At 33.6% G+C, this 18,030-nt stretch overlaps 1 protein-coding gene and 1 long non-coding RNA gene across 3 annotated transcripts in view; one reads left to right on the top strand and one right to left on the bottom strand.

Moving 5' to 3' along the window:
- LOC105146197 (uncharacterized) overlaps nucleotides 1-18,030 on the bottom strand; it is a 118,422-nt gene that overhangs the window by 11,326 nt on the left and 89,066 nt on the right. The window contains exon 1 of one of the 2 annotated variants that reach the window (XM_011056307.2): nucleotides 9,629-10,534. The exons of the other annotated variant lie outside the window; for it this stretch is intronic. Within the exon in view, the coding sequence (XP_011054609.1) occupies nucleotides 9,629-9,647 (19 nt within the window). The 5' untranslated portion in view covers nucleotides 9,648-10,534. Of the gene's footprint in view, nucleotides 1-9,628; nucleotides 10,535-18,030 lie in introns of those variants that run through there. 2 annotated transcript variants of the gene reach the window in all.
- Nucleotides 1-18,030, top strand: part of LOC147910334 (uncharacterized) — a 42,351-nt gene that overhangs the window by 1,917 nt on the left and 22,404 nt on the right. Inside the window, exon 2 of the long non-coding RNA XR_015544322.1 lies at nucleotides 5,661-5,961. This is a non-coding gene — a long non-coding RNA (uncharacterized LOC147910334). The remainder of the gene's footprint in view (nucleotides 1-5,660; nucleotides 5,962-18,030) is intronic.

The following is an 18,030-nucleotide window of genomic DNA, read 5'->3' as shown; positions in this document are numbered from 1 at the left end:
TAGTAAATTTCTGTAAAGAGAAATAAATATTGTTTTTTTTTTTTACGAATAATCGTAAAATAAGATGAGAAAAATCAAGAAATTGCCAAATATGTCAGGATAAATAAACATCAGAAGAAACAAAGAGATAAATGATATAAGATTTCGAAAAAATGTACAAAGATAAAGATAAGGTAAATAAGATTTTTGTTTTATGTGTTAAATCTGTTTAGATTTAAACTGAAATTTATAAATGGAAATTATTCTTTCAGAAAAAATTGTCATATTTCTATTCATGTTTTTAAATTAATAAATAAAATTTTCAAAATTATTAAAAGATGACCAACAGTGACTACATAAAATTGAAAAATCTTTAAAATAATACAATCCACAAAGTATATTTAAAATACAATAAAGATTTTCTTATTATGTTATTAATTATCCACCTTTTATATACAAATATATGTTTATTTTGTAATAAACGATATTCGATAAATAAATAATAAAAGACAATGCAAAACACACAAATATATATGTATATTTTAATATTAGACGGATTATAAACGTAATATTGACATCTATAATACCCGAAGGATGCAATACATTTTGCATTCGCGCGTTTTCCATAATTATTTCACAGTCGATATTATATATATATATAGAGAACAAGCATAAGTTTATTCGTATGTTAGAATTTCAATTGGAACAATAATATGAATTTTTATGGATTGGTATTCCAGTTCTGTCAATTTAATGTCATTATTACGATTGTTAAACTTATGTTTAAAAAATATAAACATTTTACAATTATGTATCATAATGTATCAAATGTTATAATAATTTATCTTTCGTGAGACCACATCTAAATCTTTTTATTAACGCATTATACACTGGTTGCTCGTCAATTGGACGACTATAACTGGTCGTCGAGAGATCCCAAATGAACCTGCTCGACAGCCATCCATATAACATACCTGTTGACAGGTGAACTTTATTCATGCGCGTAAATCATGTGCGCGCGTGCATTCTGGTCAAGTGTGGAGAAACAAGTCCGATCAACTCTATCTTGCGGTTTAACGCGTGCCTGATCGTTAATGATTCTTTACCTCTCGCCACTAAGCTTAACTGAGCAACCACTAAAGTGCGCGCACATGTCATTATTATTTTTTATTTTATATCATGTTTACAAAAAATAAAGTTCTTTAAGTAAGAGTAGAATATCGACCCTCAATAGAGAACTTAAATTCTATAAGAAAATGAATCTACAGTGCGTGAAAAAGGATATTAAATATACATACATTATTTACAAATATTACCTTAAAATAATTATTATGAAAAAATATAATGTAATCTTTTAACATTCATTGAATTTATTAGATATTATACATAAAAAAAATTATTTTGCTGAATTCAAGATTTAGCTAAATACAGATCTGAAAATAATTTTGTTAGTTCAATACATAATTTTATAGAAAACTCAAGCATGATGTTCAATGCTGCAAAAAATTTATAGATTCTAAAAATCAGCTTGAGTGTTCTATATAATTATCTTGATAGTTCAATAAAATTATTTTCGGATCTGTATTAAACTTTTAATTACTTTAACATTTTTTCAATACATATTATTTTGTTTCTTTTCTTTTATTACCGTTTCTTTCTTTTCTTATATGAAAGACAAAAAGTCACTGGGATTTTTTTCTAGTTCTTACTCTAAAAACTCTAAGAAACTTTCTTATCTCTAAATTAAAATTTGTAAATATAATGTAAAGGTAATTAAGTATATAAAATTGAGACAATTATTTTTGCAATAATTTAGGTGACTTTATAATATCGACAAGAATGTTATGTTAAAATGTGATCCTTTTTCATTATAACTTTACGATCTATCAGATATATATCATGAGAACGCATAGTTAAGAGAATGTCGCCCGCGCGCGCGCGCGCGAATCGATGATGAGAAACGCATCGCAAGAATAGAAATCGGTTTTCTTGGTTCACGGAACGTCGTAACGATTAGTCTCTCGTCACATCGCGATCGTTAGAAATGGAAAGCACGAGGGGGAAAGATTTCCAATTGCAAGACCTGCACACCAAATTTCACCGAGGCAATTCCTTCGAAGTAACGTATCCGAGAAATATTTAGAAAACAAATCTAGTAACATTGTAATTAAACAATAAGATTACAAACAATAAGATTACAAAATCAAGTAGTTATTCGAATACGTTAAATAAGTTTTTAGATCTAGACCTTTCAAGAAATATTCGTTTCTCTCTCTCTCTCTCTTTACTTTTATATTTTTCTTAATTCTCATCAAAACACATTCAATATCATGCGAAATAATGTTATAACATCTTCGTAACAGATTTACGTAATAAAAAAAATATAGAAATAATGCAAAACTTTGCGAAAATGGAATCAAATGATGAAATTAAATGCGCTTCGGACTGAATAACATGTATATGTAGATAACATCACGAATATCTTACATGTGGATTATTGCGCAAGAGATGAAGTAAGAAAAAACAAATAATCGATCGTTAACAAAATTGAAATCCGTCACAAATATACGAATGCAAAACTTTTCTAACAATTGTATTAAACTGCCATTGTAAAAATCCATTAAATTTGTATGCTTTGTATACACTTTTTTTAGTATAAGAATATGTAAAACACATTCTATATTTATAATTGTTTTATGCGTGCCATTAATGAAACATTGCGTGCTTCATATCATCTTTCTCAGCTCGATATCGAAAATTAAGAAAGTAGGAAACACAAAATATTATGTAGTATAATTACAAACAGACAATAGACAATGTAAGACTAATATACATAGCTGTACACACATCGCTTCAAAACAAAGCGTTTAAAAATTGATTATTGAAGAAGATCATCAACAATTAGTTGTAGTTATTAATTCTTAACACTTGTGATTTATAAACAAAAATATGAAAAATCCAGTAGAGAGTGCATGGGCGAATCGTTGAAGGGACCAACGTGGGAAGGGCGAGTCCCGTAATCGCCGCAGTTTCAAGGGATTCGCGGACGAACCGGAGGACCAGAACGCCACGCCTATATCTGCATTGCACCCTCGCGGGACCTCGCCGGGGGAACCTTGAGGGAAAAAGGGAGCAGTGTCATGTCCGCTCGGGGGCGTACATGCGCATTTCCGTTCGCTCGCCTGGGAACCGCCACCTACGAATCATAGGATGCTGCGCTGAAGCAGCTACGCTAGCTGGGCAGAGTAAGAGAGTGGGGAGAGAGAGACCAACGACTCGGCGTCGTACCGCGCCGCCATTGGCCACCTCTCATCTTTCCCGGAGCCTTTTTTTATCTCCTTCCTCCCCCTCCGCCGCCACCATCGCCACCCGCCACATTACGTCCCCTCCATCCCGCTTGTTCCCCTCCACCAGGCCAGCACTCCTCTTTATCTCGCTCACGCTCACCTCTTCGCCTATCTCGCCCCTTTATCACATTAACTCGGACATACCCTCCGCTCTTTCTTGCACTCTTATCTCGCTCGGACGTGCTCTCCGCTCCTTCTTTCTCCTCTAGCTCCCTCATTCCTTCCTCTGTCCTTCCTTTCGAGTTCTTTCTCCCTCTCTTTCTCTTTCTCTCTCCGTTTCACATTTTTTCTCTCTCACTGCCGACATCCGTTCGTCGATGCCGTCCGACGATCACGCTACGCGTTTTTCTACTCTTCGCCTTCCTTCCTGCCTCGTAGCCGCAGATTCACTACTGCGTTTCGTCCTTTTCTCCTTCTAGCCCTCTTTCCCTCCTCACCTCTTCCGACCCCGTCCTCGTAACCCTGCTGTCTCATACCTGTCCCCCTTTTTACCTCCCTATCATTTTTCTCTCTCTCTTTCTCTCTTTCTCTCCCTGTTCTGACGGCAGCGCCTTCTTCCCTCTTCGTCATCTTCCCCTCCCTCTGTCCAGTTCTCCCTCATCATCCCCGCTTCTTCCACGCTCGGATACACCCACGCACCACGCAGGAGAAACAAAGATGGCGGTCGGCTAGTGTGTTTCGAGAAGTCGTCTCTCTACAACCTTGAATTTATCCATCCGTGAAAACTCACCGGGGCAACCCTTCGCACGTACCTACCTGCAAGCGATTCCGGTTGACGCATGAGTCTCCCTGCTCATCCCCTCTATCCTTTTTTTTGTTCATCCTATTTTCTATCAGTATCATATACAAAGACAATACCCGCCATCGATCTAGACACGTGTTTTTCGAAGGAAACAATGCCTCTAAGAAGTAGGTTATTCCTCGAACAGACATTAAATACGGAATTTTAATCTTTTTCATGAAAAATGAATGTCGGTAAACGAGCGAAATGTATTTTTGGAGGCTAGCGATTCTATATCCCGGAATATTTTGCTTTCATTTAAAAGTATGCGTCACATTATTTTTTTTATTAAATTCAGTCAATTTTATATAAGTTGGCAGCAAACTATTAAATGTAAGAAATTGTTCTATTCTGATATTTTTTAACGCAATGACATTAGTAGCGCTAACGTTGTATTTGTTTAATATATATATATATATATATGCTTTCTAAAATCTTACTTTTTAATGGTAGATTACACAAGTAATAGATAAATCTAATTAAATTTACTTTGTAGAAGAAATAAATAAATTTGATATAATTATAACTAATTATAAAACAAATTAGGTTTTTTGATAAGTATAATCAAGGAAATATTTGAAATAAAATTAACTGATTAGTAGGCATATTATCTTTTTTTCATTTTTCCATTGACGCACATTGTAAATTTGCGAAAATAGAAAGAATTAATCTTAAAAACAGTAAGATTTTCAAATCGCAGTGAGTTACAAATAATATTTTTAACGAAGCTATTATTGTATTTAAATTTATATTCTGATATTCGCAAATAGTGCAGGTTCTGTTTTAACTTAATTTGTTTTAACTTTAAGCGATTGTTAAAAAGATTTAATAGTTAAAAAAAATTTAAACTTTGAGTTTTCTTAAATTCGAATTTTTTGGAACCATTAGACCATATAAATCACGATTCAAATTATACTGTCATTATTTACGAATTCAAGAATAGATCTAATCCATTTTTTTAATTTGAATCTATTAAAATCATTAGGCCACGTAAATTATATAATGATTCAAATCTTTCTTCAAAAATTATAAATTGAATAAAAATTTGCAGCATCACGATTTACATAGTCTAATGATTCGAAAGACTTGAATTCAAGAATAAAGCTTGAAGTTCACATTATTTTAACTGTTAAATCTTTTCAAAAAATACCAAGAATTGTTTAAAATTAAAACAAATTACAGAAACTTTTCACAATTTGCAAATATCAAGATGTAAATTTGAATGCAAAGAGAGTATCGTTGAAAATATTATTCGTCATAATACTGCATCATGTTAAATCTACATTCATATATTTTTTAGTGTGTACAACTTCATTATAATTATATTATAATACTAATATAATTTTTACATATTTATATGTATTAGTTATTATATATAATCTTATTGATATTTCCAAATTTTTGTTTTAGGATACTAAAATATAAGTAAAATAATTTAATCTTACGAAAAATTTAAAATTAAAAAACATATTATATCAAATTAAAAAACATTTTATGTCAATGTACAATTAAACAAAATAAAGAACATTTTTTATTTTCGTTTCCGGTTTTAGATAGCCCAGAGAAACGACGAACAAGGGCATATTGATATACAACAGAGAAAACGAAACGTCCTCCGCCGAAAAATTTACTACCGCGGGTCATTAATTTCACGATCGACCGAGGGTGAACGGTTTGAGGTGCCGCGAAGGATGTCACGCAAAGTACCCTCGTATACGTGGCCCAACCGAGTGTTTCCGCATGTACCTCGACGCGGTTGTCATACCTACCTACCTACCGCCACGCCACATCTATAGATTGCTGCTGTAATAAGACCTATGCAAATCCTAGACCGACCTTATGACGCCTTGGGAGGTAAGGAATAGGAAAGCGATGATAGGTGTGGTTGGTGGACGTCTAATCTTTAACCGCGAATGGAGATCGATCATCCGTGTTGAGTTTTTCGCTAAAACATAACTTACTTACTTTGGAAGCAAGAGATTTCGAGCAAGGGATGGACCGTTGGGTTCATCAATGCCCGATGTAAATCAGAAAGTATTACAAAAATAATAAATTTTTATTTGAATATAATATTGAGCTGTTAATTTAAAAAATAAGGATATTTTACGCATGAATTTACAATCCATTCATAAAATATCATTATTATTATTATTATTATTATACATTATTAATTTTATTAATTTTATTATATAAATTTTAATATTCATAGTTTTACGATTTCATTTATGATCCCAATACTGATGTAGTTCTTAAATTATATCAATATTACGATCATAAATGAAATAATCAAAATATTAATAGCCTTCGTTACACGTAAAATTATTTAATCTCGAATCTCTCAATCTTTAATAATAATCAGTTTTGGTCATTAATTTATCTCTCGTTTTCGATCAATTTTTTAAAACGAAAATTGGAGCATAACGCGATCAACTTTTTCTATTCAGTCTATAAGAGAGCTTCTCGCTATTTCCATCGAATATGATAAATTACATAGTCCTAGTTTGTGGCGCTATTCCAAGAAGGATCCACAACTGCTCCATATTTACGGCGCATAAAGCCCTATTTCTTGCACAAAGCAAGATATATCTGTTAATTAAATCAGTTCATTTGCAACGTGCAAAATCAAGAACTAGTTTTTTTCTTACCATCATCGTTTCAAAGTATCTTTTCATAAATAACGATATAATTTTACTAAGCATCATAAATTAAGATTATCATAGTAAAACAATTATTTTCTAAATTAATATCAAAAAAGAAATAAATAATGAATCGTTTATTATTATAAAAAAGAAATGTTAAAGACTATCTAAAAATGTTTCAAGATGTAATACACATTAATACAAATTAAGAAAAATTAAGCGGAAGGATAGATTAATTAAATCCAATCATCTCAATAATAATTCATCTCAAACGGATTACAATTTCTTTATTAGCGTAACAATTATATTTTTATCGAATAATTTGAGAAAGATATGTATTGTGAGTGTTTTATTTCGATAAGCTTGATTTATGCATTTACGTATCCGAGATATTCGTTTCGCTGCAACTTTCAATTTATTACGGAAAAAGAACTTTCCGGGAGTTAATAAACGCGTGCACTTTCTTGTCAAATATAAACATCGCTAATTAATCTATCTCACTACCAAAGGGCTCCCCTTCGCTAGGGTGAAAAAGGGAGCGGTTGACTTTCCGTACCACACCCTAATCCAGACCTTCATGCTCGTATAATCCTTGTGCCGTGACAGGAAGAATGAATCTTTTTTTTCTGGATAATATTTATCCGTACGTGTAATACGGTCCAAAAATTTAATTTTAACTCGGAAATTATGAAATATATGTTTTATCAAAAGATATTCAATATAAAGAATTTAATAATTAAAAAAAATACAAAAAAATAAGATCTTTATAAATTTATCCGGATTCACAAGTCGAGTTGAAGTCGGTTGATTTTTAGGATCGTTTGATTTGATATCTATATTAGATTTTCTATTAGTCTTCGAAAGAAGATCGACATTTTATCGTTGATAAAGCATCGATCTTCTCGATGCAGCGTTGATAAAATGTCAATCTTCTTCGAAGATCAATAGAAAATGTAGTCGATATCAAATCAAACAGTCTGAAAAATCAATTGATATCGATTTGATTTCGATTATAAACCAGAGTATTCAAGCAATTTTAATGGCAACAAATTATTAATGCCGGATAAGTAACACGATTGACTGTTAACATTATTGACTGTTTTGAAACAAAATCTAACACATTATAATCAGTTGAATTTTCTAAAGTGATTTATGTAATATTGTTTAAAAAGTTATATTAAAATTCTAATTATTTTGTAATTTTAGCGCAAAAAATTACAACGATTTCTAACATTCCATAATTTCATAATATTTTTGTTATTATAATTGTAACATTCATTTCCCAATTAGAATTTAAAAAAGTCATCGGAAAAAATATTATAAATCTTTAAATTAAATTAGAAAAATATCGCATTGTATGTATCTTCATTACCCCAGCAGAAGCGTGAGTTTAAACTTTTCAGAAATTGTTATATTTCAAGATATCTTTAAGAATTTTATTTATTAATCACCGTGAGAATTTTTATCTGCGTTTGTGACAACATTAGGGAGGCAGAGGTTGAGGATCGCTTGAATCCTTACGAGAGCATCTTGACACCGTATGTATACATAGATAAGAAAGAAGCATAAAAGAGTCCTTATCTTCTCAGAATTCGGACTATCATTCACTGGTCCTAATACTCGATTGTAATTTCGACACGTCACCCGTCGCAACATGTAGATCCACTATAACCTCTGACATTTACCCCTTTCTGCCATTATCGCCAAGAACATCGAGACATGCCGCTTGTGATCGATCGATAAATCATTCGTGGAAAAAGGAGATGGCCGAATATCAGTTAATTTACACAGAGAAGCACAGAGAATATTTATGTATTTCATGCTCTCTCTCTCCTCCTTTTTTCAGTTTCGAACAGTTTCTTAGTACTGATAAATAATCTTTGGATTTTGCACTTTCGATGTTTCTCTCAAGCCCGAGATAAATTCAAAAAGCTCAAATCAAAGGAGAGATATATTTAAGATAAATTTGTTTATCTCGCAACAAAAAGTTTGCTCTTTTTAATTGATCATCTTTTCTCTTTTTTGTTTCCAACGGCTGAAAGAAACAGAGCTAAGATGTTACATCTGAACTTCGGTGGGAACAGGATGAAGGTGATTAAATTAAACAAACGCGAGTTTGTTACAAAGATCGAAGCCACGACTGCGACGATTCGAACTGTTCATGCGATACTTTGCTTTGCGTCATCAATAAAATTGATATAATCTGGTATTAACTTTTTGCCTGATACAATCTCGTTATCGTAACCGTTCGTTCGCGGAATCTTTTAACTCACAACTCGTTCTCAAGACCAGCCACGAGGAGAACAGGTGTGAGAGACGCAACTCTGCATCTGCTATTATAAAATTGCTCGTGACGATGATATACAGACGTGTAGACGTGTAAATATAAAGAACAACACGTCACTTTTCAGACAAAGTGGGATGTCGATGAGAAAAGCTTATCTTAAAAAAAAAAAAAAAAGGAGAAACACACAAAGTCAAGAGAGCGCAAAAATGATTTTCATTTTGACATCGCGAAAGTCAAAATAATGATTTTTGATTACAAAATTTGACTGTTTATTGACATTAAGAACCAAAATAAAATCACTTTGATTTTGTATTGACTTTTATTCCTTGGATGCGCATAAAGAGCGATACGTCACTTTTCAGACATCGAGAAGAAAAAGCTTATTTAAAAAAAAAAAAAAAAAAAACGTGATGAATCTTTTGATCAATTCTCAGCGCGCAAACTACACGATATCTTCATCCAAAAAGTTAAATTATATGGTGACGCAATACGTAGACAGAATGGTAAACACGACTACAGATGATGCGAAATCAAAGAAGATATTTATCGGAGTGTCATATCCGATTCAAGGTCCTCTCGACTTCGGCGAACATACCTTTCTTCGAATAGTCCATGATGCTGAGCCGGAGTCCGCGAGACGGCGGGCGACGTTTCGGTCGACAGCCGAGAGATCACGCCGTCGTGGAAGATACGAACTCCAGCATCCGCGTAACTGATTAGCACTTTAAACACCAGTCCGCGTCCACTCCCGAAACTCTTTCGGGAGTACGTCAACCCGCGAGTGCGAGACGCACCGCAGTACACTCCGATCCCGAGTTCCAGACACCTGATTTCGCGGTGCACTGTTACCGAATTATCTGCTGTCGCTCCGATAATGGAAATCCGATACCGAGACACCCGCAAAGTCGCGCATCGTGCAAGGTATGATCCGCAAGAAGCGTCACACCCCGCCGATCACTTCCCCGTCTATCGCTCCTCTCGCACTGATAAGAAGAGACCCACGAAGGTGCGGCGTAGCGAGATACAGCGTTGACGATCGATCGAAGTAGCCGTGTACTCCGGATGTCTTCACCTTCTCAATTCCGTTCGTTACCGCTCGACGCTCAGCAGCGCACTGAGCGCGTGTACCGCTCGTGGTCGAGTCTGTCGACGTCTGGTCTGGGCTCTGGGCGCGCACGGTGATCCCGAAACGAGAGGAGCCCTCACGATTCTCAGGAGAGGAAGAAGCGGGGGCGGCGACGGCGCGGCGCGGTAGGAGCGAAAAGGGTGGGCGGGGGATGCGATCCTCTCCGTCGTGCGCGCGTGGTGGGGGGGGGGGGACCAGGGAAAGAGGCACTGCGAGAAGAGAGGACCGCGCGAGATCCATGAGAATGGGTCACGACGGGCCGACTCACCGCGCAGTAGTGCTTCTGACAATTTCTCTCGGCTCGCGCCGAGGCCCCATCATCCCTTCCTCGGATTGGTCCGCCGTTCTGCTTGCTCCCTCACCGCGCGGTTCCCTCTCGTGCGATCTCCCTCGTCGGCAGTGTCGGCACAGCTCCGCTCCGCTCCTCTCCTGATTCTCTGCGGTGATCCCCACTCGCCAACTGCCCATCCCTTCTACCTGCGCCCCCGCGCTCGCCGGCCCGCCCCGCCAGAGGAGCGTTCCGTTCGACATCTACGTGGATACATGGGCGCTCGTATGGAAATATTCTTCGACGAGAAAACAGCGGAATCTTACGGTTTTTTTACCTCTCTTCTCGGGATAGATCCTATTATCCTATACATCCTCGAGGCCTTTTTCAGATCGGGTTTTTGTTCTCGGTACAATAGCGCGAGAAAGGGAGACCGGGACTGGACCTTGTTGGGGTTGACTTTCAAAAAGCTAATAATTCATTCGGTATATTGTAGAACATTCTCTTCTTTTTAATGTATATTGCTGATATAATATTAAATTGTTGTGTAAAACGGTTTGTAAAAAAAAAAATATGTAATTTGCATTGTTTGCAAATATGTATATTGCAAATTGAATAATTTTTTTAAAAGTAACTATGTGTTTTCTTTATATCAGTTGATATATCATGTGACTGAATTATTATTTTTTCTATGATTTAGGTCCTTAGAATTTAATTTTCGAAGTTTGATAATTCTGATCTCATTGTGTGAGAGTATCAAATAGGAAGAAACCAAACTCGAAAATTGGATTCAAATTATATATTTCATTCAAAATTGTATCACTTTATCCTAATTCATTTGTGCATCATTCGATTGTATGAAAAATGAGATATTTTACCGATGAGTTTACTCTTTCTCTGGAATTTAATGTCAAAACTACCGATTAATTTCTACTATTTTACAATACATATAAAAAGTAAATTGATCAATTTAATCGCGCGTTTACATATTACAAAAGTCACAGAAAATTTCTAAAAATATATAATTAAAAATTGGAGTAATTAAAGAAAAAACACAAATCATCAATCATTTTAACTGTTTCAATAATTCTGATATTAAAAAGTGTTTAGATGAGCAGATGAGCTTTTAGATAAACTTAATGAACAATAAATTCTTATTTTGAGATATGTTTAAGATTGAAATTATAATTGTAACAATTTCTTAACATGACATGCAAAATTTATACGTTACATCTATATGTTTCGTATTCTCTATGCAGCATACAGAACATTAATAGCTGCCATAGAATTATATTTAATGTGTGTGGTAGGGAAATACTTTGGAAGCTGTATTTATTTATAAATAGACTTTTAACGGCAAATTAAACAGGCATGCAAAAAAATTTAATGCTTAATCCGAAAATTAGACTACATATTTTGAAATCGAATCTGATGTCTAATTATTTCGTCATAATTTTTTTTATTGAAGGAGCTTTATTGAAAGCTCGATTTTCCAGTATTTTCAGAGCTATTTATAGTTTTAATTTTTAATGTGCAAACTAGTTGGTTAAAATTGATATTACATATTTAAATTCATAGAATGGCATAAAACAATAACGTGTGCAAAGACATATTATACAATTATTCACGTAAATATGCAGGATGATCGACAAGTCCCAAAACTCCTAAGTAACTCATTAACGTATATAAGGATATATAAGAACAGATAGGTTATATAAGGAAATATTTCAAACGAAAGTTGATATGATATCAAGTGATACATCAGGTAAATATTACTTTAAACTAAGTGATAAATGTCTTTATAAAGGTATTGGAAAATGGAGCTATTTAAAAAATAATTATGATGTGATAGATATCAGAATCGGTTTCAAAGCTAGTGATTTGATCTCCGGGTAAAGTATCATTTATTTTTCGACAGATAGATAGAAAGATATTTCGACAGATAATTAGGAAGATATTTTAAGAATGTAAAGAATGTTTATAATATTACACAGAAAGAATGATTTTATTGAAATATTCAAAAATTTAACTAGATTATAGATTTAAATATAATTTTGCAAAATTATTATGTAGAAAATTGATAGTATAATGCGCAATGTTGCAAAAAGTTTTGACAGTCTAATCAACTTGAATGTTTTACATTATTTTGATGATATATCCAAATTATTTTCAGATCTATCTAAAATCTAGCTAAATTTTTAAATATTAGGTGCGCAACTAAGTTCTCGCTGTTATTTTGATGAAAATGCATCAAAATAACAGCGAGAACTTAGTTGCGCACCTAATATTTAAAAATTTAGCTAGATTTTAGATAGATCTGAAAATAATTAAGCAAAATCGTGCCTTCTATTTAGCATCTAATGAAATAATTAGGTACATGATGTAATTGAGGACATGAAAAGAAATTTATTAAAAAATGTAGTTTTTCTCTGGAACTAAAATTTTGTATTTCAGAAGAAATAATTAGAATAGAATCTGTTGTGAAATCGTTTAATACAAAATTATAAAATTCAAAAGTCAATTGATTGGTCCTACATCATCTTTTCTAATCGATTTATCATCTACAATACCAGCAACAATTTGCAAAGAATATCTTATCCAGATCGAGGTGAAAGATCGTATGAAAGAGAGTTTATAAAAAATATTTTTGCCCTTTTTTCTTCTTATATCCATGTCTATGGATATAAATTTTCTACTAATATAAACTAACTTCAATCTTGGTTTTACTTTTCATCTTCTTCTAGTTATAAAAATTAGAAAAAGAGTACAAATTAAATCAAGATGATAAAAGTTAATTTACATTGATAAAAACAGACTTTAATGGATCGAATGAAATAATATTATACATTCTGTATCTCCTTGTGCCTCGATGCCCCCTTTAGTAGACGCCTATGTACCCCTAGGTACGTTTTTCCATCGGAGGAAACCTTCACCCTTCTCGTTTCTCACCGCTTCCCCTCGCTCGCTCGCTCTCTGGACTCACGTCTCCTTTCAGACTCTTCTTCCCCCACTTGTCCTCATGCTCTTCGTGGTTCCCTCTCTTTCTCTCGGCGGCGCCGCTACACGAAGTGACTCGTACTCGAGCCGAGTCGGCGCCCGACGCATCAGCCACCCACACAAACACGACCACCCCCCTCGACGGATCGTCTCTTTGCTATCTACGTTCTCGGTTCTTCGCGTCTGATGACGACTCGCCGCTTCCCTTCTGTAAACGATGGGCGAGCCCGCAGCTCCGATTCATCGATTTCTCACCTGATTTAGTCTCCCTATCTCGAAATCCAGTTCATCCCCACCATCGTCGAGAAACTAATGAAATTACTCTAGAATGGTATCGTGCGATATTGCGAAATGGAAATGTCGGGAGGATCCTTTCTATCAAAGCGATAGAAAGTAGTAGAGCTTTAAAGTGAAAAATGCCCATTATAGTCGTACGCACGAACGCGCCTTAAAAAGAAATCTGCAATAACATGTCAAACGTTATTCAAATCGTTAAGACCGTTCATGACAATTCTGTCGATAAGACACAAGGTCAACGTCATCGAACGGATGATGGAACGTTAGTTTGAATTTCATAGATAATGTACGTTCGAGCTCGCGACAATTTCGCTAAGACGTAATGGACGACGGCTAGGTGATGCGCCATTTACGACTTTGATAAAGTCGTGAGAGAGAACTCGCTTTACTTGGAATTTCTGAAACTTTATTATTGACATATATATATTTTACACAATATATTCCATGCAAGATTACAACGACATGAGAAAAAGTTTTGTTTATACAAAATGATTAGATAAATAATTACAAATAAATAAATAAAAAATATGTAACATCACAATATTTTTTACTCAAAACGAGAAAACAAAGGCGATGGAAAATTTTCGATTGGCTAGATCTATGTTCTAACTTTCTGCACAAGAATTTTCTTTGCATTCTATTATTTTTTTGTCACGCTTAAAATCTCAATAGAATTAGGATTATAATACCTGATGGTTTCTGTGAAGAATATATAATGTTGGTTGTAAATATTTCTGTTTCATGAAGCAAACTGGTAGTACAGAATACCCGATTCGAGACCAATAAAAACAAAAACCGAAAATTATACTTAAATGTTTGCTATTTTCTGATATCTGAGGACTTTGGATCACAGTCATTGCGTGACATTACAAGATTAACTCAGTGATCAAGTCGGTAGAATTTGAGATCTTATTCTTCTCAAATTTCTATTCGGTTATAACATACTAGACACAAAAGATCGAAACGAGATTAACTGTAAACTCTTCTTAAAAAGTAAACTATTATTTTTTTTAATAGGTACTGATAATAAAGAATAAGGGACGTAAAGAAGATGACAATAAAGAGAATAACAAGCTTTGTAAAAAACGGATTGCACTATTTGAAACAACTTTTTAAAGCATAATGTAATAAAATCTAATCATTAACGTATACCTGCTTTTATCGTCTGCAGCGGCATAAGACAAACTTTCTTGCAGTCTTTGCTTCGACTTTTTATTTACGGCCGTTACTGTACCATCCTTTGTCACTATATGGTTCTTTGTTTTTTTTCTTTTATATAATTTATAGCTTTTATTCTTATATTTTATTTGTATTATTTTTGTTGTGTTATTTTTGTTATTTTCTTATACTTTTTTTTACTTTTATGATCTTAGAAAGCTTGCTTTAAAATAGTAATACGTGCATTTATCTATTTATTTACCTAGAGACCTCCTATAATCAGAGTCAAGATATGAAATAGTCATTATTATTTGATCTACTATATTTTAAAACCTGAAAGAGAGAGAGAGAGAGAGAGAGAGAGAGAAGAAAAAGATAGAACAGAAAAAAAGATAAAAAATAGCAAACATCCTTCTCTTTCGCATGATTTGTTAATTGTAAAACTAAAAATCCTGCATACAATGATTCTAATTAGAGGATATCGTTAAACGTTTTATCCTTCTGAAAACATTTTTAGGACATCTCTCGGATAAATTTTGCCGTGTGAGTCTTCTTCCCACAGAATCGAGGAAAATATAAATATTTTTTGATTTTTAAATTATTCACAGTAAATGTATATTTGACTATAACATATATACACTTATAGATTACATTTAGATGGATAGTTATTTGTTCTTTTTTCTTTCTATCATCTTTTTTTTATCTAACTAGTATTGGCCTGTTTGCCATCTCCCCTGAGATTGCATTGTTCATTTCGCACATGACTTTGGATCTTAATCGCTTGAATATAGGATTAAACTTCGTAGAATGAGTATTGACAATATTAAGTGTTCTTATTTTTACTATTTATAATTAATATAATGATTCTATTTTTTATTCAAGAAATCATTTCTTTAATACTAAAGACATATAAAATTGTAAGTCATATATAATTACTATATAATTACTATATAATTATTATATAATTAAATTACAAATTAAAAATTAGAAATATGATCGTAAGTCAAGCAAAATCAAAGAGAGAAAATCAGATTAAGACATGACACTTCTCAATTTTACAAAATCAAAAACAATTTCTGTAATCTGTTTATATGAAATATCAAAAGTTTTTCTGAAAATCAGTTTATAAAAATTATACAGATTTCCACTTGATGATAAAAGATATCCAGACACTTATAGCATTTTTCATTGGCAGAACTATTGCGCACTCAGTGCACTTTAAAGTCGTTGTACACAAATCGATGTAAAGATGTACGTTTAATAAAAATATAGAAACGAATTAAACTGCGAAATCCTTAATATATTTTATTGTACTATTTGATAAACTATACATTGGATATTTTATTAATTGAGATATTTCACTTTTACATTCAGATTAGGCAGTGTACAACAGCTTTAATGTGTACTGAGTGTGCACCAGTTCTGTGAGTGAAAAATACTAACGAAATTGAACTACGCTAAAGAATATTCTCATTATGAAATTGTATTGGATTTTGCACCAAGATGATTAACAAAGATTTATAACAACTAACAAATATTGCATTTTCTTTTGTCGGTTAGCATCCCTTAATGTACATGCGAGATAAAAGAAGTTTGTTAGGAAATAGATATTTGCATAACGAGAGGTTAAAAAGATCTTCCATTAAAAGATCTTCCTAAAAATAAAGAAAGGGTATTTTTCTTAATCTACCGTCTCATTTTCAATCTGTCGAGTAATATAAAAACCATTTGTACAGCATATATAAATTTCACATAAATTCATTATAGGTAACATTTCTTAATGCCTCAAGTGATCCATGTAAACGTCAATAGCCTTTACGATGAAATATATTAATTTGGAGTATTCTTTACTTCTGAGATAGAATCTCAGGCAACCACGCGCGTGTAGCTTATCAGTCGCAAATACGAGGACGCGATATTTTTCCCACTGCGGTGGGAGTCCTTGAAAGAAAGAGGTGTACGAAGCATGCGACAGTGATGCTGCAACGCTAATAACTTCTCCTCTCTGTAAAAACTTGGTGCCGATAAGTGTCGAGTGTGACGTGCGATTAGATCGCTCTTGTTTGCTTCTCAAGTCCTCGCCCATATTTGCACAATGATGTCATCGACTGGTCCATCCGGTACGGATTAGGTCAAAGTCTTGCGCTCTTGATAAAAATCGTGTCTGTAGCCAGCGATCGTTTTCGTCTGTGACCGTCCTGATGTATATCTCAGAATACGCAGAAACAAGCGATAGCGCGCACATGCGTATAGATAATTAGTCAATGTGGTCCATGTGGTCCAGATTAGATTACGGCCGCAATCGAGCCATCAAGCAATTTTAACCAACTCACAATACACACAATACACACTCAAGCGACAAACATCATCAGCGGAAAGAGCAGCTCGTAGCGATCTATTTTTTTCGTTTTTGCGCCGTCGATTGCTTGCGTCATCGACGATGTTATCAACCAATAATCTGACCGTTGTATTATTTGCTATATATATATATACACACACACACACACACACACACACACACACACACACACACACATACACACACACACATATACACACACATACACTGAAAGAATCGTATATATTAAGATATGAATCTCTTATATACTCTAATAAACAGCGGTGTGAACTTAACATCATGCGGTGTCTATATAATTCTCACTGTGTTGATGTTAAATTAACATGTATCTACAGAATAAATGTTTTATATATATATATATATATATAATATATAATATTATATGTGTTCACTGTCCATTTCAATGCATTTAAAAAATATTACGAAAATATTATATTAAGACAGCGTACATTGACAGAAAAATGTTTGGTACTTGTAAATGTAATTATATATTACTATAATTATGATTATTACTACTCATAGTAATAATAACAGTAACTATGTATAGTTACTGTTATTATTATACACAAATATCAAACATGTTTCTCTCAGTGTATGAAAAATAGTTAAAAATAAGGAAATGGGACTGGGTAATCAATCTGTACACAGTTACGCCTTTTGCGTGAGAGTCGAGAAACATTCCCATATCTCGTTTCTAGATAATGCTGTATCTCTTTATCTCGCGATCACTCGAAAAGGATAGTCACATTCCTCCTATCAGATCTGATGAATTAGATTAAATCACGGTACTTC

This window comes from Acromyrmex echinatior, chromosome 3 (genome assembly GCF_024713525.1).
Source record: "Acromyrmex echinatior isolate Ae372 chromosome 3, ASM2471352v2, whole genome shotgun sequence".
Lineage (NCBI taxonomy): Eukaryota > Metazoa > Arthropoda > Insecta > Hymenoptera > Formicidae > Acromyrmex > Acromyrmex echinatior.
The sequence above is the reverse complement of the archived record's forward strand: the minus strand, read 5'-3'. Positions and strand labels throughout refer to the sequence as shown.